This window comes from Lipophrys pholis (genome assembly GCF_963383615.2).
Source record: "Lipophrys pholis genome assembly, chromosome: 12".
NCBI lineage: Eukaryota > Metazoa > Chordata > Actinopteri > Blenniiformes > Blenniidae > Lipophrys > Lipophrys pholis.
Genome location: NC_137641.1, coordinates 6,725,540 through 6,750,500, shown reverse-complemented (window position 1 = coordinate 6,750,500; position 24,961 = coordinate 6,725,540). Strand labels below are relative to the sequence as shown.

The 24,961-nt window shown below is 42.3% G+C and overlaps 1 protein-coding gene across 1 annotated transcript; it reads right to left on the bottom strand.

Moving 5' to 3' along the window:
* Positions 1–23,921, bottom strand: il6st (interleukin 6 cytokine family signal transduce). Its single transcript, XM_080476976.1, has 16 exons — positions 23,769–23,921; positions 21,147–21,218; positions 17,294–17,593; positions 16,657–16,801; positions 14,844–14,998; positions 14,584–14,738; positions 13,494–13,656; positions 12,890–12,969; positions 12,002–12,254; positions 10,384–10,554; positions 9,412–9,513; positions 6,274–6,420; positions 6,030–6,170; positions 4,656–4,752; positions 2,864–2,945; positions 1–2,763 (listed from the first exon to the last, which is right to left on the bottom strand). Exons 2-16 carry the CDS (start codon positions 21,208–21,210, stop codon positions 2,152–2,154), a joined length of 2,667 nt encoding a protein of 888 aa, XP_080333102.1. The 5' UTR covers positions 21,211–21,218; positions 23,769–23,921; the 3' UTR covers positions 1–2,151.
* Between the last annotated feature and the right edge of the window lie 1,040 nt (positions 23,922–24,961).

The following is a 24,961-nucleotide window of genomic DNA, read 5'->3' as shown; positions in this document are numbered from 1 at the left end:
ACACTGTAACTGAAGTTTAATACATAGTTACAACATACATATCAACTTTTTGTCCAGTGTCATTACCGACCTGCTAAAAAAAAAATGTTTGAATAGAAAATATTACTGCAGCAGTGATGAGAAGACAATGAAGACGTGAAGCATTCACCTATCCATCTTCATTTCTATTCTCTTTCTGACAGACCTGTTTGTTCTTCTCCGTAAAAATGAAAACAGTAGTTGGATACACAGTCATGCCAGCACAAGAACTCAACAGATACAGCTTTTATTTTAGATTTGATGTTAGTCATTTACAGCACTGAAACAGCAAAAACCCACATGTGAAATAGTGTTTTGAAAAAGGAGTTCATACTACACCGTCAGCAAATGTCTCATGTAACGTGGCACTTTAAACATTGATAAAATATACTGGCAATCCTTCGCAAGCAAAATGAGTGTGGATTTTTTTGTAAAGTTACGGCGTTTAGGAGAACGGTGCAATCACCACAACCCCGAGTAGTCAAAGAAGCTATGAAGCTGCAGAGATCCCAATGCCAGTCAGTTGTCTCTGGATTACTCCTGGATGTATGTGGACAAGTCGGAGGACATTCGAAAGGTTGTCCACGTGTCACCAGCTGCATGTGTTTAGTCCCTGTCGAGTTAGTGTGAGCGGAGAGGGGCAGAGGAGCTACAATTCGTCATGCAGAGCTGCAATCAGAGGGGTCTCAAAGAATGCTGAGACAGCTGTTTACAATGAGAGTCACATTCAGTCAGTGAGCCGTTGAAAAAACAAACCAAAGATGTGGTGCTCAGGGAGCTCCTAAGGTGACCACAGAATCCTGAATGTCTTCTTCAAGAATAAATGTCCATTGTCAACACACTTCAGCTAAAGAAAGGAAACAAACTGGACTGCGACAATTTACAATTCAACATATCTTCGGAACAGGTTTGAACTTGTAGAGCTTCACAAATGTGTCACATCAATTTGAACATCTTCAAAAGCCATGTACAACTTTGTTTGTTGTCTCAAACCATGTTGGAATTTACTTCTTGCAAATTCAACAGTGCATGAAGTGTCCATGTGTTCTTAATGCAAGAGCGTCTGAACTTCCTTAATAAGCCCATTTAGTTTGAAATCTAATGACAAAAAAGTGTTGATATGGTGAATAATTTCTTTTGACTGTTGAGAACATGAAAATAGTTTATAAGGCAGTTGTCTTATGAATGCTGAGGTTCAAAATTAAATCTCTAGCCTATAGTGAAAATTCCCCTTTTCCTGTTGAAGGATAATCGTAATTTGTCGCAGCAAATAGGAGCTCCAGCGGGCTTTATCACACTTGTATTAATATCTCCTCAGCAGGAAACATCAGTGTGAACTCATAATACTTGATGACATTCATAAACAGTGTATATACATCGATCAGCCATGAGTATCAGTTAGAGCAGCTAATCTGATGGCTCCCCATGTACTTTAATAAGGCTTGGCTGTCCAGCATACCTGTCACTGGTTTACCTCCTCCACCTCTCAGATACCGACCACTGCACACCAGGAAAAGTCCATGGGAGTTGCGGTGCGGAGACGTGATCCAGTCTTATAGCCATCCCTATTTGGTCCTTGTTTAATTCACTCAGATCCTCCCACATGACCATTTTACTGCTTCCAACACGAAATATCTCAAGCATTAACAGGAGCCACAATGAAGAGATGGTCAGTAATAATCATATCACCTGCATGTGGTTATAATGTTATGGCCGATCAGTGATGTGAAAGTGTAAACACATTTGCAGTATGTTAAAAGACAATGTCCACATTAAAAAGAATTTCCCCCAGGGATTAATAAAGTATTCTGATTCTGAAATGGTGACCTCCCTGCAGAGCTAAAGATCCTCCAGCAAATGGCGCTGCAGTTCAGAGGTGAGAGAGGAAAGCCCCTCACTGCTGGGACTGTGGATCATGCTCATGTCGGGTTTCAAACGTCAGCAAGTAGTTGCATTTTAGGGTCAAAATGACGTGTCTACTCTGGGTATCATGTCCATAAAGTATTCCATCTAGCACTTCAGCCCTCCCCCAAAGCATCCCGGACGAGTCATACTTGGTCAAGTGCAAACAATATATTGGGAGATTCTCCAAAGACTTGAAATGAAGCAATGGCGTCGGCAGAAGGCACCGGATCACTGCGGCCGGTAGCCACCCTGAGGCATATAGCTGGAGGCCAGTGCCGCTGCCAGCCAGGCCGCCGGCAGGCCATCTGCTGCTGTCTGCTCGGCGTCCTCTTCCAGGGGACAAAACACCAGAGGCTCCACCACGTCCTGCAGCTCCATCTCCAGCTGACTGTCTTCGGCGTCTTCCCTCCCCGCGCCGTGTGGGAAGCACGGCTGTCGGGAGGAGCGCTGGAAGGTTCTGCTGCCCTCCTGTACCACGTCCGGGTTCTCCTCGGAGTCCAGCAACGGCTGCGTGGACTCTGAGCGTGAGAAGACGGTCTGCTGAGCCTGGGAGCCAGGCGTCTGGCCCTTGTAGCCGCTGGACGCCACCACAGAGGAGTACTGCACGGTGCTGGCCGTGGTGTCGGCCATGTCGCCTCCCTCATCGCTGTCTGACACACTCTGGCGGGGCGAGGACATGCAGGATGAGCCGCCGATGCCGCTGCTGTGCTCCTCCGACAGATACTTGTCCTTCTTCAGAGCCAGACTGGCCTTGTCCTCCTCAAACACACACTTTGCATCGCACAGGTCCATATCCAGCACACTGATGCCCGACAGACAGTTCTCCTTTGGCGTCTCGGCCTGGAGAGCAGAAGCACGTCACAATTAAAACTCACCAAGGTGGCAGACATGCAGTAAAAGATGGTGGCGTCAACAACAATCTGTCCTAATGAGGTCTTACTTTCAGAGAATAATCCGGAGACCAGCTTCCAATCGTGCTCTCTCCAGGGTTTGGAATCTGAGGCCAGAAATTCTCCTTGATCCTGCAAGACGAAAGAAAGGTGATCAGCTGAAGACCATGATGCACCGTGAACTCTGCTGAAAGCAGATCCCTTCAAGAGCGAACCCAAAATGCTCCCAAAGGGCTTTTAATCTCTAAAAATAAAAGACCAGGCCCTTCAGCTTTTATACCAACAAACCGATATTAAACCAACTACAAAAGCTTAAAACTGTCTAGACAAGCTATACATATACTATTTTAACAGTTTTGAGACAAATAGGGCTTTTCCACCAACAAGAACCAGCAGCTAGTTCAGGGCCAGTTCTTAAATGAGCACCGCCAAAGAACCGATTATTTTTCCACCGTTAACGGAGCCAAGCGAGAGCCACGTCAATGCGTCACTCCAAAACATGATACGTCACTGATTTCAACAATTTGGCGCTGACAGCGCTCGTACAGGAACAAGGAGACGGACTGTATTCATCGGTTTAGTCCAGGTCGCTCCATCTAGTCTGTCCTGAACCTCAGATGTACCAAAGAGAAAGAAAACATTACGTCTCTTCGTATCTCTATTGGTGTTTTTTCACGTCCGTCTTGCTTTAGTCCGGAGCCCCAGAGTGGCCAGAGAGAAAAATAAATAAGACATGTATGAGTTTGGGGTTAATTTTTCAACATTTGGGCATTACATTGTGAATTTCTGCTCCTTTCACTTTATTTCTGGACATGTCTGAATCAAATGCTTCAACATGGAGGAATGGAGGTGTAGAATGATAGAACGCAGCTCCAAAAGCCGTTTCCAATGGCAACCTATGTAAACACACTGATTTAAGTCCTCTTTCACATGAAGTCGTAAAAAGGCTCATTTATGGCTATAAAATCCAACTTTCATTTACAGTAGTATGTAGTTTGTTTTTTAGTTGCTAATGAACCAAAAATATTCATTATAAAGAAGTTCTGTGGGTTAGAAAATAATATAGGAGCGTCTCGGAGCGGGGTTGTATTGCTCAGCGGCTGCAGCTCCTCAGCCTGCAGTCAGAACGCGAAACAAGACCTGGACGTGACGTTAGTTCTAATAATGTCACTATGAAAAGTGTGAAAGAAAAACGACAATGGAAAACTGCTTCTAAATTATAGCCGACGTAGCTGACTGACAGCGGAGGAGCACGGCAGCGCTCTCAAGAGCCGTGGCTCCGCGAACGCGGATTAAATAATCTCGTTCCCTCGTATATCGTATTTTTCATAAATTACTTCTAGTGATTTATCACTTTCTGTAATCTATTACTCACAGTAATTTTGATGCTAATAACCAACCATAAATCCCAACAGGCCCAGTCACACTTTCCGAACTGCTCCTCCGCAGACCGCTTTGACCGTGGATCGTGGACTCCATTCATACATTTCTGGGTTCATGTCGGTGCGCGTTCCATAACATAAGATATCTCCACTTCGGGTGGCCGGCGTTCTCCAACTTTCCAAAAGTTCTTTATATTTCCCTCCAGGGGTTCAGAGCCATCGGACTATCTTTATACTCTTTTAAATTGTGATTGCACACACCGGGATACCAGCAACACAAGTGCCCAGTAGTCCCTGGCAGATGCGCAGTCGGAGCATACAGTTCGCATGGTCACAAGCGTTAAAATGAAAAAACAGGGTGAAAAACAATATTTACGTCACACAGACCAACGAAAACTCTGCGAACTCGCAGACGCAGAAAGCATGACTGCGCCTTAAGGAGTGTTGGAGGACCACCTACATGTCTCTCTTGTAGATGCAGAGCAGCATGGTCAGGAGGAAGACAAACATTAAACCCAGGCTCACTCCCACCACGATGCCCTCGATCTCTCCGGGCGCTGGAGGGAGAAAAGACAACAGAGTGGTCAGTGTCCAGCAGTCGAACGTCTGAATTAATGTCCTTTAAAAGAAATATGACAGAAATAAGCAGCATCTTGTGACTGAGCTGCGATGTTGGTCTGGTTTTAACAGCAGGAGCTGACAGCTGTCTGCACAGACAGGGGGCGGAGCCACAAGACCGTATCTGAGCCGGTGCTCGGTGCGCTCCTGTTGAGTGTGCGCCCTGGGCAGCTGCCCACTTCGCCCTGAGCAAAATCCACCACTGTTAATGTGCAACAGTAGTCAGCAGTCTCCATGTTTATATTCACATTGTCCTGTACATGGGGTCATTTCTATTTATCTGTTCAAAATGGAAATACATTTCCTTTATTTCTTAACTATCACAATAACTCTCACAGACAGGATGTTCATATGTCGGCCCTTTCATAGAATACATATTTCCATAAAAAGTTTCTGATGTGAAGTAACATCAGCTTATCTGACAGCATTATTACTTTGTGACTCACTTGGTACAAATGAGTAGTTCCCTTCACCAATGGACGTTGGTGGCAAAAGTTATGTTTTTTCCTGCCTGTATTTATTTATTTATTGGTTTTTATGTAGGTATTTTGCCAACCTTTCGCAAAACGTACTGACCTGAATTGCATGAAATTTGCAGAGATGATTTGTCATCATCCAAGGACCAATCGATTCGATTTTCAAACCCAGCAGCTCCTCGAGAGGCAAGATATTTCCTCCGTTGTGGACAAACTTGAGCCCCGTTTCCACTGCACAAAATGTGCCGTGATGGAACGGGACAGAACAGAGCGCTACGGCAAAGCGTACCCAGACCCAAATGTGCGTTCCCACCGCATAGGGTCCATACTGGCACATTTTGTGCAGTGGAAACGAGGCTTTGAAGGTCCGTTGTGAGTCGCCTGCTCGCACACTGCTAACTCCGCCAGGGAGCTCACAGCTAATATCTCAGTTGGGCAAGTATCCAGAAACACTGGTGTGACCACATTGACTCGGGTAGAGGTTTACCTGTGTGCCCCCACTCAGCATTTCACACAGTCATGTTGCTATCCGACAGGCTAGTTAGCATCAATATGAACTAACGGCTAACATGCTAGCGATGCTAATTCGATTCCACAAAGAAATGTGGCGTTGGTGAAGGTATGCGTGCTGCTGAGTGCCAGTTCTACTTTCTCAATGTAACAACGTGTGCAAGGTTTGTGTTTTGTGTTTGTTTCAAAGTGCAGAAAGGAGCCGGTTGTGTGTTACAGCTCACACTGACCATATTTCAGAGTGGTAAAGTAGCTTTTGGAGCCATCCTTTGAGCCTTTGATGGTGGAAACCTGGATCCAAACATCGTACTTGGTGTTGGCGGACAGGGAGGTCAGCGTGTACGAGGTAGTGTTAGCTGGCAGCGATAGGGCTGAAAAAGAGCAGAGTGATGGGTGAGATCTTAAAATTCAACAGTGAACAAAGAGCCGTAAAGGTGATGCAGCTATGCAGGATACCCAACAGCAGTTACGTACCACGCACTTCAGCCCCGTTCCCGTAGAAGAGCGTGTAGTGAGTGACGAAGCCTCTTCGAATGGGATCCGGGATCTTATTCCACACCAGCGTGGCCTTGTTACGTCCAGGGTCCCCCTGCAATGTGGCTTCGGGGGCTTGAGCTGGAACTGCAACATCAACATCGTGGATTTGAAGCTCATCGGGATTCAAATACAGACTTTAACACTTTATCGAACCAGTGACAATATTTCCTTCCTTCAACTTTAAAACTAATTCAAAGGGCATGTTTCTTTTGTTTTATGTACTTTGAAACTGCAGCGAAACTAAAAAACTGAAATATTCAACAATGCTGTTAAAATTTAACATTTTTAAGTACTTCACAAGGTTAACTTAATTATTTGGTTGAAACCAAAACTGAGGCTGAACTTTAAATCAACCATTTGTAGTAAGATTGAGCAATGCTGTTTACAGATGTCAATACTGAGTGTGCAACACAGTGAAAACCTTGGAACGGGCAAATAAATGTGGCAGTGTATTTAAGTCAAATGCATTGATTCAATCAGACTGACAGCAGCTCAGCAGTCCCACCAGGATCTTTACTTCCTTTAATTAAGAATAGTGTCAATTTCATTTACACATCAATTTGTAATAATGCATAGGTTTTATATAACGCTTTTCTGGACACTCAAAGACGCTTTACATTGCATTATTCATTAACTCCACACTCGGAAGTGAGGCTGCCAAAATGCACCATCGACCCCTCCGACCGCCACCAACCACTCACACTCTCACTGCATTCACCCAGTTTGGAGTTCAGTGTCTTGCCCAAGGACCCTTCTGCATGTAGGCAGGCGGAGATGGGAAAAATTAAAAAATTTGCCCGAAAACTGTGGATTCTGAGGAGTTATTTCCAAAATATGTAGATAAACAACGTCCTCTCCCCATTGTAGATGACATCACCAACTGCAGCTGCGTCCATTCGCGTTGCATCGTTCACACCAAGAATTACGCAATATCCCGTCAATGAAACTGTTAGGGCTTTTCCACCAAAAAGAACCAGGTGCTAGTTCAGGGCCGGTGCCAGGGCCAGTTCTTAAATGAGCAGCGCCAAAGGACTAGTTGTTTTTCCATTGTCCACGGGGCCATGTGAGAGCCACGTCGTTGCGTCACTCCAAAACGTCGTAGGTCACTGATTTCACCAACGCAGCGCTCACACAGGTACGAGGAGACTGACTGTATTCATCAGTTTAGTCCAGGTTGCTTCATCTAGTCTGACCTGAACCTCAGATGCAGACCAAAGAGCGAGAAAACATTACGTCTCTTCGTATATCTATTGTTGTTTTTTCACGTTCGACTTGTTTTAGTCCGGAGCCCCACAGTGCCCATAGAGAGAGAAAAGAAAAAAAACAACAATAATAATAATAATAACATGATTGAGCTTGGGGCTTATTTTTCAACATTTGGGCATTACATTGAGAATTTCTGCTCCTTTCCCTATATTTCTGGACGAGTCTGAATCAAATGTTTCAACATGGAGGAATGGAGGTGTAGAATGATAGAACGCAGCTCGACAGCCGTTTCCAATGGCAACCTACGTAAACACAGGCTGATTAAAGTTCTCTTTCAGATGAAGCCATTAAAAGGCTCATTTATGGCTGAAAAATCCAAGCTTTCATTTACAGTAGTATGTAGTTTGTTTTGTAGTTGCTGATGAACCAAAAGTATTGCTTTATTATAAAGAAGTTCTGTGGGTTAGAAAATAATATTGGATTATATTGGATTGGATATTTCTTACCAACAAAATTTTTTTTAAAAATCAGACAATTGTCGCTTTTGTTTTTCAGAGCCAGAATCAGTCGATCATTTATTTTGGTATTGCCAGGTAGTTTCTAATTTTTGGACTCAAGTACTACAGATGTTAAAAACAATGAATTTGAAACGTCAACTGGATCTTCCAACAATTCTTTTAGGTTATACTGGTCAATCTGAACAGAAGGTAATAATTAACTTGATTATTCTCTTAGGGAAAAGATATATTTACTCTGTTAAAGGCCGGGAATCTTTAAACATGGGATATTTTCAAAATTTTTAAGAAAATATTACAAGGTGGAAGAATATCTAATTACTTCTGAGAAAGAGAAGGAGAATTACCAAAAACAATGAGCCAGCATTATAAAATTTTGGCTGGGCCGACCCAGACGGGCCAGAGGCCAGAGTGTGAGGTCCCGATCAAGGCTGCTTGCAGCTTTAATTTTTAGGTTGTATTTGATTAAAAAACATGTAATCCCATACTTTTACCAGTGACCATATTTAAAAAACAAACAAACAAAAAAAACTATTAATTCCAGTGATTACAATGCAGTGCCATCGAGTGTTTCCACAGCACGGCACTTTTAAGGCTCTGAACTATGCGATGAACTCTATTTCTTTTCTCTAACTTCCTCACATCTAAATGACCCCCTCTCAGAGGGACAGCAGAAGTGAAACGAGACACCAAACCACACAGCCAGTCAGAAACTACAAATACACCCTATGGCTGTTGAGGCAGTGAAGACAGAGTTAAGATTACTAGAACAAGTGAGAAGATTTGCACACAGAAGTGGATGGCCTCATTATTGGTCTACAGGAAACTTTAGAGTCAGAACATTAGCAGAAACCTGCAAGATGTCCAGTGAAGAACTGCAAGGAAACCGAAGGTTATGTGACATGATAGTAGGCGTGTGCTCTCAGTTCCTCATAACCAACACCCGTCACAGTTAGTTTCCCGATGCAGAATGAAATCTGTTCCTAAATTTAATGCTGAAATGTAAAAAACGACAAGATGAATAAACATGCCGCCCCCGCCCTCCAGCAAAAAAGTGGACTGTTTACATTTTAGGAGCTCACAAACTTTTTTTTTTTTTTTTAAAGTTGCTCGGTTCCAAGTGTCTGCAGAATAACACAATCTAAAGTAGTGCTCAGTTCTCTTTTTGTATTTTGCGCTTGAATGCCTCAGATAGAGAAACATGCTCCGTTACTACTTTAACTAAACTAAAATTTTGCTAATAAGAGGTCCTGCTCAAAAATAATGCAAAAAAAGCTGCTAGTTTGCACAAACTGCTAATTAAAAAAAATAAAAACCCATCCTGACAGAGAAGGGAAAGAGTCAGATAACTTACCTCCTTCTTCCAGGAAGGCCTCAACACGAGCTGCTTTCCCAACCCGGCCGTTATGTATCGGATACACAGAAACATTGTAGCAGACAAACGGCTCCAGGCTCCCTGGAAATGATGCAGATGTCAATATTGTTTTAGTCTGTAACTAGTAAATAACCGTTTAAAATACCAAAGTTTAGGAAGTGATTCTGCCTAAATCCACAGGTCCAAAATACATAAAAAGAGGTCTGTGTCTGTCGAAAGACCTCAGAAGATGTTCTCTTCCTGTCAGTAACATCATAGGGTCTGAGTAAATGAGAAACTAAAGGAGGAATCACTTTTTTTTTTTTTTTACCCATCCTCAACATATGTTCTGAGTTGTACAGAGTAAAACCTTAACGACAATGTGCTCATGCAAAGATTAAACTAAATGAAATACTGAATACAACTGAACCACATGTGGATAGGAAATGCCTCAAGCAATTTATAGAAGAAGCAAAAGTGTGCCAAATGTGTGTTTCAACTTTCAGACAATAATGTACCTTCAAAGAAAAAAGAAAAATAATACTGAGTGCACATCCACTCAGGGAAAGAAACATGCAGCATACAAGTGTTGTGTATATATATAGTTGGAAACCTCAGGCTAAGTAGAAATAAATGGCACTTTGTATTCAAACCGTAGTTCTACCAAATGCTCATATGGGCAAGTGGACTGGTTACATTGGTATGAATGGTCTAAACTGATGACAAAAAGGTAAGGAAAGAATTCGACCTGCTTTCAGTTACAGTCGCTTGCAGATTTGATGGTTTTTTACACTGGAGAGCTCAAGGAGAGTTGAGCCTGGTATCGACGTTAGAAAGGCGAGTTCATGTAGTTTAATATGCCAGTGGGTATTTGTGTTTCTAAAGAAAATGATGCATTGTCCACAAAGTTCTGATGTACAAACTGATTCTTCAAGGGTAAGGAACTAATTTTCTGTGATGCTTTTGTTTCACCTTTAATGGTGGTGTGTGTGGTCAGTGCGGATTCCCTCTGCCAGTCCATCTGCTCTCCAGTGGTCCACTCCACCACGTACTCTGTCAAATTTGTGCTGTTTAGGGGTTTCCATTCCACCACCAGCTTCTCCTCATGGGGCCAGACCCTCAGCTCCTGCACCGAGCCATGCTCTGCAAACACACGACACTCAATATTTGTACATTTGAAATAAAGATTCATAAAAACAAATATGACATATAAGCTTAATAAACTTCTATTTTCAAGGCCATTGGACTTTAGTAGTCCTAAGACTTTCTTTTAGTACATGTGTGTACCACAGGAAGCCTGGAGCTGTTTTGGACCTCATGAAGTTCCTAAAAATGAAACCGGTTTGGTCCTCATCTCATCTCAGTGCGCCTCCCTCAAAGTCAACTGTAACACAGCATATGATGCCTTGAACATCTTGAGTAGAGAACCTTTGTTCCCTGGAGCTTGCTCACTGCCTCAGAGAAAGGTTGTCGACCGTCTGTCTGACCACCGTACTGCCAACATTACGGTCAAGCTAAACACCAATGGACACACGCTAACATTGGAAAGCGGGAGCTTTCAAAATAAAAGGTTGGGGTGGTTTCCAGCCTGCTTCAGATTCAAAAAAGTCTAAAAGTTTTGGTTATAGGAAGTAGACTTTCTGAAACAATCATGTTGTTTCCACACGTTAAAATCAGGTGTGTACGTTGGTTGCTTGGTACTTAAAGCTCAGAAAAGCTTGTAAGAAGAACCTCATGTGAGAAAATGGGACCAACCAAGAAGGACTTGAATGCAGAATTTACTGGCAAACTAGAGCAGCGAATGGAGCCAAACGTGTCGTCTGAGCTTCGTTCCAACTGTTTCCACCCAGAGGACAGTCTTTCAGGTATCTTGGCGTCCACATGGCAGCAGACCTCTCTTGGACTATGAACACTGCCGCAGTGGTGAAGAAGGCCCAGCAGCGGCTCCACTTCCTGAGAGTTCCTCAGGAGGCAGAACCTGAACACTCAGCTGCTGGTAACCTTCTACCGCTCCAGCATAGAGAGTGTGCTGACCTACGCCATCACGGTGTGGTACTCTAGCTGCACCGAGGCAGAGCGGAAGAGGCTGCAGAGGGTAGTGAGGACAGCAGAGAAGATCATCGGCTGGCCTCTGCCTTCCCTCCTGGATCTCTACAACTCCCGCTGCCTCAGTAGAGCCCGGAATATTGTCAAGGACTCATCTCACCCCAGCCATCATCTCTTTGACTTGTTGCCCTCTGGCAGGCGCTACAGGCCACTAAGAACCAGAACTAATAGACTGAGGGACAGCTTCTATCCAAGAGCTGTCACTGCACTCAACACAAACTAATCCTGTATTCAGAAATACCCACTTCCTCTATGCACTTTATTGGTGAATTTCTCTATAGCCACAGATCTACCTCTTTTAATCTTTTCTCTTTTTAAATTTGTATTTATTCTGTGTTTTCGTTTTGTATTTATTCTGTGCGTCTCACCAGGGATCTGCCACTCAATCTCATTGTTCGTTTTTTACGACAATGACAATAAAGGCTTTTGAATTATAGATATGCGTTGAAGAGTATCTATGAATCATCACACACTACACACTCACCGTCTCGTTTTGCAGGAATTTTCATCAATGCCTTCGGAGACTTTCCCACAGAGTTGACAGCGATGACGTGCACGATCACGGATTTCTTTTCAGGAAGAGAGATCGTTTTGAGGACCCTGGTCCCTCTTCGGTCCCCGTCCGACCCGTTGACAGCTATACTTTCCCACTCCCCAATCCATTTGCTGCTTTTACCCCTCTGATCTTGAATCCCTATGTTAAAACTTGTGATCTTCCCATTGGCAGCCTGCGGATCCTGGCAAGGCAAAGACACATGCACCACATTACCAATCAGTTTAACTGATTCCTCAAGTATAGAGCAAAAACAGGAGTGATAAAGAATGACCGGAAACATCACAATGCAATTAAAGCATGACTTCACATTTAAACAAATAGCCTGGACCAATAAAACAATAGCATTGTTTTATTTATCGTATTAATAATTACAATTCTTTGTGTAGAGAATAGGTTCTGAAGATCTTCTCACTTATTGAACTCCATCTGTCAAAATCTGATATAAACTAACCTTAAAACATTTCCTGAGACTTCATCAGACATTAGTTATTTAAGGCTTGTAGCATAAAGACAATAATGTAATAACTTGCCAACAATGTAATAAAAGAAATAAACATATTTACAACTATAATTGAGAGATAGAGCTGCACAATCACCCCATCAGCTGTCTGAGGCGTTCCCGACCATCTTTAATCTCTCAAGCTACATAAATACAAGTCAAATATTATAAAATATGAAATAAATTGAAATTGAATAAATAATGCCCATTATGCAAGTTCCTTCATTTGAATTATTACACTGCAGTTTTAGTTTTATTCATCTGATTATCATGGAATGGAACTGTTTGTGACGAATGAATGAATGAAAATACCATACCTTACAAACAAACTGCACTTGTCGTTCATTTGTGCCATCGTCAGTGATGATTCTCCATAAATCTGGTTCTCCTGACGGTACTACAAAAAAAACAAAAAGAAAACATCCCATTGCAACATAATATAAAGCATTCTTACAAGGACTTGTTTTATTGTATTTAGCCTTCTTTTTAGCCAGGAGAACCACACTGAGATTATTAATCTCTTTTACAAGTGTGTCCTGGAGAGTTGTGTGTGTGTGTGTGTGGGGGGGGGGGGGGCTTATGTTTGACAGCCCCGCCATAAAATCAAATCGGGGCCCACGGTTTAGAATCACTGCCCCAGATCACCTGGATATTTCCTCTGGAAACCAGCTGCTCCTCAGCAGAGATCTTGTATGGGGAAGCATGCAATGTTGTTAAAAAAAAAACCAAATGTGTACAAAGCAGTGGGCTTTGCAAAGGCCGGGCTCATCACGGCTAACTTCCCGTTAACCGTTATCGTATACATGCAGTCAGCTGCAACAGCTTGTTTGAGTGAGCAACAGTAACTAAGGGGGCAAGGCTTAGCCAAAGGTCATTTGCATTTGAGCACCATGTATAAAACCAAAGGACAACAACACTCACGAGCCTCTGGTGTTCTCTGGGTAGCGTTGGTGCTCCAGTCACTCCAGTGGCCCTCGTGCTCTTTGTTATACTTGCAGCGTACCTGGCTGATATAATCCATGTCTGGTTGAAGGTTCTGGAGTCGGAAGGAATGTATATCCTTGGCAGTGTCCTCAAGAGGCACCTAAACATAACAAACCACACCTCTATTATCATGTTTCTTAGAACTTTAATTGTAAAAATACACATTCATGAAGTCAAAATGATTAAATAAATCTCAAATAATGAGGGATTTGTTGGCAGCAACTTCTGGTTGAAGGTGATCATTACAATGTTTGCATATTTAAACAATTTCTTTCCGTATAATTTGCTAAAACAATCTGATCGGGATCTAAGTTTCCAAGTATAAACAAACAAGGTGTTTAACTTGATACTACACAAACTATTTTGTGTCTTTATTAAATGCAGCCATGAAACGTTCACAGAGTTGCTAAAAAGAGGAAGTGGACCTTAAAGCTAACGATTCCAAGAAGAGCTCAGAGAAGTGTCTGCTGTTCTGCACAGAAACCAAAGCAGCTGTTTAAAATGGTTATGGCGCATGAGACTGAGAGGGATGAAGAAAAGACCTTTTCTTACAGGCCAGCACCTTTTACGGAGCACTTTGAAACTGCTAAACACTACTGGGAAAATGTTCCGTCAACTAAAAAGGTTGAATTGTTGAGTCAGGTTTAATATATATGGTAATAAAAGCACACAGCGTACAAACATCCTTTCAACGGTGGAGTATGGTGGAGGGAGCAACATGATTTATGGCTGCTATCATAACTGACCTGCAGCTATTATAGAGGGAAATAGAATAGCATAGAAACACTTTAATAATCCCAGAGGGAAATTCTTGAAATAAGAATAAATTCTGCAGGAGAAGGTGCGTGACGCAGTAGCAGAATGAGACTAAACATGAAAATTATTTTACAGAATGGATTTACTCTAACAAAGTCCAGTTTTTGGTGCTCAGACCTGAATGCAAAAAAAAAGCTGTTGAATGAGCTCAAAGAAACCTCTCAAAAATGTGGCTGATAGAAGCTCTGGAAAAATGCACAAACATACTCACTTCGATCCAATCGTTGGATCCACGTGGGCAGAATCGGATCTGATACATCAATTTTATGTAACGGTTTGAAATTGGACGAGTCCAGTTTATGAGAAGAGAGGAGGAGAAAATCTTCTCTGAAATGGCTTTGACGTCTGAGGGAGGGTTCGTTTTCACTGCAACAACAAATCCAACAAGCATGTCACCAACATGTGCGGCAAAATTCATATGGTACGATTCTATTATCATAATTCAATCACCTAAAAAAAAAGTTTACTCACCAAAGCTATTGGCATAATTAACCAGGTGCTCAGATTCCACTTTGCCCAGTGTATTGTGAGCCTCCACCCAGATTTCCAGAAGCATAAAATTGGGGAAGATATTGAATGTCACCTGGGCTTTGTTTGTAGCTGCGGATATATTATAGGTTTGCTCTCTGTTGATAGAAAACATCATAAGGAAGACATCAATATTGAAGTCCACACAATTGTGAACAGCTTCAATTCATACTATTCAAACAATCTCTTAAACAGTATTGATTTAAATACTCCATACCCATGTTTCTGTTCTTCCATCCTACCAAATCCCACCATGGCATGGGCACTAAATAAAGTGATCAGATCATGAAGACCATAATCTATTAAGCTTTTTTAATGAGGCAGGATTGTAATTTTATTTTCCAGAAATATCTAAAGAATAATAAAAAGTCCCACATGCTTGCGTTGAAAACAAACTTTTTTTCCCCTTAAAAACAGAACTGTTTGGTCATTATGCAGTTGTTTTCCTTCTGTTGCCATCTGTAGTCAAGTTACAGGCTCAGTGGTGCAAACTGCTGCCGGGTTTGAGAAGCAAAACATTCACATGACAACGATCAGCTGAAAATGCAATTGTTTTTGGCATTTAAGCCCCGTCTCCACGGCACAAAAAGTGCAGGGATAGAACAGAGCGGTACGGCGAAGCATAGCCAGAGCCCAATCTGTTGCACGTTTCCACCGCAGAAAGTACGGTTAAAATGTAGGCGGGGTTTAGACCGCCGCAGATATGTGACGTCGCAACAGGAGTCTCCCCCGGGGCGGCAGATCCAGACCTTATGAATCCTCAGTTGTTGTTTACATACTCCGCTTTGCACTGATGTTTAGTAGTTTTTTTTTGCAGCCACAGAGCTGCTACTTCCGTGTTGGTTCAGAGAGAGAGAGAGAGAGAGAGAGAGAGACAGAGACAGAGACAGAGACAGAGAGAGAGCTGTACAGCATAGGACAAGAAGGTCTTCAGGGAATTGCTGAATGTCCCCTACGTGACCTGGCCTTGGTTTACACCAGTCGAGTCCAGAGGACGGTGAGGCACATCGCCACAGACCCCACCCACCCAGCCAACAGACTGTTGTACCACTCCCACCAGGAAGGAGGTTATGAATAATCATAGTGAAAACTGTACCCTTGTTTTTATTGCGCAGTATGTATGTTGTATGGATACAGATTTTTGTGTCACAGAGAATGGAAGCTCATGGCTTTTTTCGGACGCCCCAGCAGTGCCACGCCAAATGTGTTGTGCATTGGCTTGTGTTTACTGTCACATAATGATGTCACATACCCACATTGTTGCGCGGCTGTTCACAACCCCGCTTACATTTTAACCGTTCTCTCTGTGGTGGAACCAGGCGACACATTTGGGTCTGGGTACGCTTTGCCATACAGTACTACAAAGTACAAAGAAGGCTTTAAAGACTCAAAAAACAGTTTCTAGCCGAGAGCTGTGAAAGCCACCCGACCCCGTGCTAACACACACGCACGCACGCACGCACACACACGCACTCCTCTGCGTGCACACACATCCTCCTACAGTCTTTCTAAATAGGCACTATACCAAAAGGCGCTATCCTGTAAACAAACAGAAAACAAACCAAAAAAAAAGTTTGCTCGAGTCCCCTGTGCAAGCGTGAAAATGTATTAAGGATACACACTTGGACATGTGGACTCAGTTCAGGACAAAGATCAGCCTGAACCAGGATCAGAATTAAGTTTCTCTCTGAATGGACCCTATCTGAGCAAACTCTTACTAAACAGCAGTGGCATGAAGACGTAAAGGTGTACTCACGAATCATTTATAAACAGTGTGTGTGATGTGGGGATATCCTTCGTTTGACGACCTCTTGTTTCCCACTCACAGGTGATGGTTGGAGAAATTACCGATTTATCCTGCACTGCTATACAAGACAGATTCTCAGGCTTGTCTGGAGGATCTGATGGGAGGAAAAACAATATAGAAACATGCCGATCATTGCTAGTTTCTCACAAAACAATGTCAAGATGACTACATTGTCTTTCTGATCACTTTTCCTGTATTTGCATGGCGTTCCTCAATACAGTGGCGACTTCAAATTGAGATTGTTTTAGTCATCAGCTGCTGTGCTGAAGGTGAGAGGTTTCATGTTTTTCATACTCTCAAGCTTCAGATTAAGATTCCTAATTTCTTGCTTGAATGTATTTCTTTTATCATTTGTAAAGCACTGTGAATTGCCTTGTGGCTGACTGATGCCATATAAATAAATTGACCTCGCCTTGAATAAAGAGAGAATGCTGGAACTGCTCAGAATTTAGCTTTGATGCCCTGATTTCCCGTCATTGTAATGCAATGCCATTACAACTAATACGCAACATGACCAAACACATCAACATGAAAAAGAAGAATACAGCACAGCACATGTTTTAGTTATATGACAGAAAAGACTTACAGCCATTCTTAAGCAAAATCCCGTGGATGAACTTCGCTTCATTCAGGCGGACATGCAAGGAATCCTTCTTGCACAGGCAAAATAACAAATGAGGAGTGTCCTCTCTGATGGGGATCGTGACATTCAGCGCCGACGAGTTGACCTTGGTGTACTGCTCTTTGGGTACAGTGGTCTTGGTAAGATTCCAGAAGAGATCATCTACTGTGACCACAGATGTGTTGACGATTGTGCATGTAGCGGTGAAATTAGTCCCGATCTCCAGCGCTAAAGGCTGCGGGCTTGTATTCAGATGATAAAGTTCTGAAAAGTGACAGAACGGGGGGAAAAAAAGAAAATCAGAGAGATAAAATCCTTGTGAGTGAGCAACATGATGGTGAGGATGTTACAGTGAGTGTTGAACCAGCAACTTCTCCGAGGCGACACAACAGAGGTAATGAGGTTGTTTGAGTTTATAACCTCCGCCAACGAAAGTTGGGACGATAAAAGATGTTAAGGTTCTGAGGTTCACAACAGACATCTGGAGCCGCAAAGTTTCCAACCGGTCACTGTTGAGTTGAACTGCACACTGGCTGGACGAAGGTTACGTGCCACACACTGCAGTGTTAAACGGTACAAACTTCAGTGGGTCTCTATAAGCATTCGCACGCAACACTTTTAAGAGCGGATTGCTGTTTAATTTGAACGTCTACCGAGGAAGCGAGTGAAGCCATTGTTTTTTTTCCTTCTTAATTTCAGTTCAATATCTTTTATTTCTTTATTGATTTTAAATTTACATTGGGTTTTTTAACCCATTGCACTGATCGAACCATTTCAAAGAGGGTTTGTGTTGATTTTAGTTCGTTGATCAAGGTAGTCAGAATATTGTTAGTTTTTCTCAGGTTTTTCCCCCTCATTAATTTACATGAGGCCTTATATTCCTAATTACAGTGACTGAACCACTTACACATGTATTTTTTTTTTTTTATGTTGTTGGACCAAGCTAGTAAAGCTATTGGTTTATTCGGATGCTTTCATAATGGATGTTTAATCAACATTTGCACTAAACCATTGCAAGGAAAACTGTTTATATTGAATATCTACCAACAGATTTATTATATTTTATATTTCCAATACTTTTACTTTATTACTTTTATCCAGTGACACTTCTTAAATTTCTTTTACATATTGTTTGACCAATGCAGAGAAGCTAATTGGTTTACAATTGCTGTACTGGTGCACAGTTATTAAATGAGTAACAGTGCATTTATATCTGTTTACTTGTTGTTTTTCTAAGAAATAAATATTTTAAGTCAAGACTGATAAACAAAAGCATGATCCCAGTCTTTTCCACAATAAGACATACCATTTGTTAGGCAATTCAGCGCTATTTTCCGGTATGAGCCCACATACAAACGCGGATATTGGTATCGAAAGTTTAAAAAAAAAAATCACACAGAAATTGTGTTGGTGGTGAAGGTATATAATCTACCAAGTGCAAGTTCTGGTTACTCTTTGTGATGACATGCACTGCCAACCGTGATTGGACAAAGCACTGAAACACCAAGTAAATCTAAATAACAACCAGTAATTTCTGGACAATGAAAACTGGATTCATTAAAAAAAAAAAAACGAACAAACTAAGTGTCACTGGGGTTTTTTTTGGCCTGGCAAGGGTGTGAAACACAATTCCAGTAAAATCTAGAAAGTGTTGCAAGATATGAGAGGCAGGCCCACCCCCCCTTTGAGAGGCAGGATTAAATAAGTTTAGACTTCTGCCTAATCCTTTTCGATCACGTACATTCAGACTTGCACGTATCGAAGACAAACTACGTCTCTTCTACATTTCTTACTCATTAAAATGTCTTTTTTTCTTTGTGCTTGTTTTGTTTCTTTTTTTTTTTTTTACATTTGAAGGACAGATATATTCTTTAAATTCTGTGCTGTTTTTGAGCTTCACTGCAATGTAAACAATTTTTATGATACGGCTGGGTAGCAGAGCAGATCCAAAACACCAGAGATGTTCGACATGCGATTAAAGCACAATGGAAATAAATGCCACCACAGTACATCAAGTTCCTGTGATGGCTTCCTTGTACTTGGGGAAACTTGTTGCAGTTCTAAAACTGTGAAGCACACCACACCATCACACCTCCTCCTCCGTGATTCACAGTGAGAAACACACATGCTGCAACATCTGCTCACTTTGCAGCAGTTTCCCCTAAATTCTCAAGCTTGGCTGCTGATCGGGGGCCTCATTTATAAAACCTTGCGTACGTATATCTGCACGCACTTTCCTTTTATAGATCTCAGTCCAGACAGTTCATATCCCTCCTCAACACGCCCACTTTCTACCATAAATGGTCAATGCAAAGTGCCTCGTCAATGTTTTTCCATCTCAATCAGCTGATCGATGGCATTTTATGCTAAATCCTGTCAGAAAAGACGAAGAAAAAGAATTTTATGGAGAACGAAATAGTCATTAGGGAGATGGAGGTCAGGAGAATGATATTATTTGGTGGTCACAGTCGTGGTGTCACTAATAAAAGAAAAAATAAAGATCGGCAGCCCGCCGCCACCGCTGGAAAGTGTCAAGAGCCACAGAGAGATCAGTGACTGTAGAGGTGGAGAAGAAGACTCTGATATGAAGGTGGAGGCCAGAGGAGAGTGACATCGCTGGACACAAAAACAGCCCCCATGGTTGTGACGGCCACCTTGTGCGGCAGATTGTCAGAGACCGATACATTTTTTTTTTAAAAATTTTTTTTTTTTTATCTGTTTATTAAATTTATAAATTAAATATTTAAACACGGACTTGAAAAAATGCTCAGTGGACTTTGTGTCGTGTCCTCAGGCACTCTAGAGGTGGAGGCAGTGGGTGACGAGGAGGTCGTCTGTCTCCAGCAGCAGTGCGTCCAGAGCGCATGATGGTGCAGCATTCCGCACGGCGGTCACCGCGCTATTTATATGCTTACTCAGCAATGGGACTGATTCTTACACACTTTGTCACAATTGATAATCAGTCAGTTCTATCCACCATTCAGCAGTAATGTTCCACTGAAGAAACATCTATAACTCTGCAGCTCGGCTGTTTATGATTATGTGGATCAATCAGTCTAATATTTGAAGACATTAAATGTGCGAGATGAATCTGCTTACAATTCTCCACCTCATCATCAGCGCCGTCAGTTTCCCCACCTCCAAAATGTGCGTGCGCAAGGTCCAAACTTAGCGTACCGGTACGCACATTCTCCCGCCAATCTTTTTTTTTTTTTTTAGATCACAAACGTTGCATGGGAAGTAGCGTATGCATCTTTTAGGACCCGTATTGTGCGTCAGCAACCTTCATTAATGAGGCTCCTGATGTTTATTCCTTGTACTTGTAGGCCCAAGAAATGTTTTTCTTTCTCTTTATTTTACTCAGTATTGCTTCTTTGCTGCAATTCAGCCATGAAAGCCTGATTCACATGGTCTCCTCCAGACAGGAGGTATTGAAATGTGTCTGCGACATGAACTTTAAAATGTTTATCTGGGCTCTAATCTTAGGTACTGTTAATCCGGTATCTCTCATCAACATTACATACTACAAACCATCCTAAATGTCTTCAGTATAAATCTACAATGTGGGGTTGGACCTGATTATCTGAATAGTCGATTGTTGTGGTGGTATTTAACAGTGCCACTTCAAAAAACATGTTCTGTTTACACACAAAACACAGATCAGAACTGTTGCCCAAAAACCCAGGCTGAGACTGAACCGTGGGCTTCCTGTACCGTCACACCGTAGTTGCTATCAGCCTTCTGTGTTGCCAGAAGAGGACCACCTCCGCCTGTCAGGGGGTGGAAAAGTGAACCGTGTGGTACAAACAGCACTGACCTCCTGTGACGTGGAGTACAGGAGCGAGGCAAGGTAACAGGAACAGGTGGAACACAGACACCATGATGATCACTGTAAATGAACAGAAAAACACAAATCATAAAGGTCAGTGGCAGGGTGGGAAAATACTCCAAACTCGGGATGTCCGGATCAGAGGATATCAGATCGGGGACAGTATTAGCAATAAATGAGCAAAAAATTGGATACATTTTTGATTGATCAGCTGTCATCCATTGAGCCCCGTTTGTGACCTGCTGGAAGAGGGCAAAAAGCAACCATACTGAAAGCTGCATTAGCAATCCAGTGGCCAACACATCAGCAGTTGGGAAGTTTTAAAAGATAGACGACGCTGTTCACTGGTTCAATGGCCAGTTGGAATATTTGCACAGCCACAGCCTCAAGAAGTGGGCGTACAAAAGCTTCATTTACTACTACTAAGGCCCGATTTACACGACAATGTTCTCAGAGACAGTCATTATTTGAACATTACATCAGACACAGTGGTCACAGGGCACAATTCAGCGGTACGAAAGCTCAACAAATAAGGGGAAATGACAAAAAACAAAGCCTGTTACTTTGATCTGGAATAGTTGCATCTCGTTAAAATTCTGACTAAGAAGAGAAAGGGTACGCCCGAATTGTCCCTCCTAAAGGCCTCTTCATACTCCATAAGAACAAGACGAAAGTTCGGCAGTGCGGGGTCCTGTCGAACAAAATGACGTAATTTCCTTCGGCCAGCTCCTTCTGGCCGAACAAATTAGTTTGGGCTGTGCCAACCGCCCTGGCCGAACTATGTGGGAGCCGCACTGCCGAAACTTCTGCACTGCCGAAACTTCTGCACTGCCGTGTGCTGCGCATGCGTGTTCTAGTTCGCTCATGACTATCGATAATATTTTAATCATATTTAGCTTGTAACAGCGCTACTGTACGAGCGCCGCAGCTCGTTAAAATGTCGGAGTGTAGGCTGACGTGATGCACCTGAACGCATCACGAACAGCTGTCAGCTCCTGGAGTTAAAACTGGACTAACATCGCGCTCGGACAAAAACTTTTTTTATAACTGAAAAAGTTCAGACAAATGTATTTCTGAAAGCACTGGAGGCCAGAAATAAACTGTGCTGTTGAAAAGTTTAAACGCCGCATCACAGACTTGTGCCTGCTGCGAGGGGGCGTGGCCTGTTGCGAGGGGGCGTGGCCTGCGAGTTCGGCAGCTTCTTATCGGAGTATGAACAGTCCTGCCGAAAAAGCTTTTTTTTTCTGCTGCTGGCTGACGTCACTGCCGAATTTTCTTCTTGTTCTTATGGGTTCAAAAGGGAGTATGCAGGGGCCTTAACTCCTTAACTATCGACTTTACCTTAACCCCGTGGATGACATCACAGGGTTAAGGAAAGGTGTTAGGAGGCTTCCTAAAGGAGTTAAGGAAAGGTGTTAGGAGGCTTCCTAAAGGAGTTAGTGAAAGGCGATCACGTTAGTGTGGCAGTCGGACAGCACTTTCACTTAGTGACGTCATAATAATGCGACGGCGGCGCAAGTTAGTGACGTCCTCCATGGTGGAGAAAGAACAATAAGTTTCTGAAAATGGACGACAAAAAGTGCATTTGGGTTTTTGATGATTTAAAGTTGTTCAAGGCAGATTATTGCTTTGGTAACTTACATGATCTGCTCCCTTTTTCCGACATCGGGAGTTTCCCTGAACGCTCCAGTGAGCTGGTCCCTTTAAATGTTGTCGCCGCAAGGAATTGTGGGGCAGCATGAGCGAAAGGATGCATCAGTGGTTCTAAGCTAAAGGAGGTTCTAAAGGAAGCAACAAGCCTCCTTTTCTTTGCTTATTGAGAATTCGGACAGTCTTTGTTATGGCCGCCACACAAAACACTTCCGGGGTTCAGGAAAAGTCGATAGATAAGGAGATAGGAGGGACAATTCGGATGTACCCAAAGAGTTGGAAAGTTATGGACATTAACATATGTCACATGTTTACCTGCCTTTGCGCCATTTGTTACTGCAATAAAAATTGTATAACATCATTTAAAAATGCATTATTTTAAAATTCTTCCTGGTTTCTCAAAAGAAAATCAATATGTTGAGATTTTATTTAAATATTAATAGTATAGAACAGAATATCCCAAAGGAAAATTCGTTGCCAGCATTAGAAGGTAATAAATAGAATATAAAGGTAAAACGTCAACTAGACAGACTAAAAACTAAATAAGAGATATTAAACATTGATATGTACATGGCATAAGGCGTGATATTTCATAATGCACTAAAAGGACAGGAAACATTTGGACTCGTTATCTAAATGGTTTTATGCTGTTTTTTTAATATTCTCTTCCCACAGAACAAGTTTGCATGTTTGAGGCTCTGCAGTAAAATGAGTCGACCTTAACGAGAACAACCGCATCGACTCCCTCACGTTGTAACTCTTAGGTTGTATTGGTAGTCAGGTTTTTAAACTGTTAGTTTGTGTTGCTGTTATAATCGTCGGTTTTTTTTTACGGCGTTAGAGTTTAGCGTCCTGGTCGCGTCACGCACTGCAGACACGGTGAGCTAGCTCAACATGTTGTGTCACGTTCGCCTCCGAGCGAACTCCGCACCGTCTCCTCGGAACTGGCGGACTACTTACCCGAGTGTTGTCCGTTATGGCCACGGTGTAACGTTAGCTACATATCATTTCTTGAAGATGTATCTGTATACACGCGGAAATCAGTGAAAATAATTCAGGTGAATGTCCCATGTACGTGCCAGTGTTTCTCTGTAGGGCCGCCCACTTCCCGTCAAAGCAAGCTTGTGTTGCAACGTCCTGTGGAGCTGCGCCGCGCTGTTAGTCGATCTCACAGCGTGTGGATGGAACCGAACGGCTTTCATAGAACGGCGGCCATGGTGTTGTCAGTTCTAGAAACTTGCTAAAAAGCTCTGCGAAGATATGCTATGTTGTGATTGGACAGAGTCGCTCTCTGTCAAACACTTTGGACCAATCAGATATTTCAGAGTTCTCTGCGTGTGTTTTACGTGTTGTTTTCCAGTATGTCTCCTCCCCACCGCTTCACCGGAACGCCCGGAGTCTGGAGAACAGACGGCAGACCCTTCAAGTGACCCTGCTATGGGGTATTATAGTCGCAAAACTATTTGTCTATGCGTAGGGAGAGTTGTCTGTGTGTACCTCAATCTGGTTGTCAATGTGTAAAAGAATTTGTCAATGTGAACCTGAATCTGCAAAAGTTGTCTCAAAAGTTGTCTGTCTGTAAATAGTTTTAAAATGTGTAAAAAAAAAAATGCAAAAGTCTTCCCATTCGAATACAAGTGCTGAAAATACAGACAACTCACCAGTTACTAGTCGTGCAGTTTCACAATTGGCTGTTTTTTTACACCTGACTTTTACTACACTTCTGCCATCTGAAGGATTCGTGTGGAGCGAGATCCAGGTCAAAAGGTTTGTTCATTTGAAAAAAAAATATTTGAAACTAGATGTTCAAGGGTTGATCTTCAATTTTTTTTAATTAAAAACACTTTATTCAAAATAAAAACAAGTGTAGAAGACGTTTTATCACTTTACTGATAATTTTGGTTCAGCTCTGGAATTCTTTTGATAAAATCCTTTATTTTCATTTTTCACTCTTAAATATATTTTTTTAAATTTAGGTGTTGTTTTTTCAGTTGCAGGTTTAATGTTTTCTGATTAGGATCTTATTTTTTCACATTCAAATCCTGTTTTTCAAGTTTCAAGTTTGTATTTTTTACTTTCAAATCTTTCTTTCACTATCAGATCATATTTTTTTTAGGTTCAAACTTTTGGCCCTGTTCTGGTGTGGGGCCGTG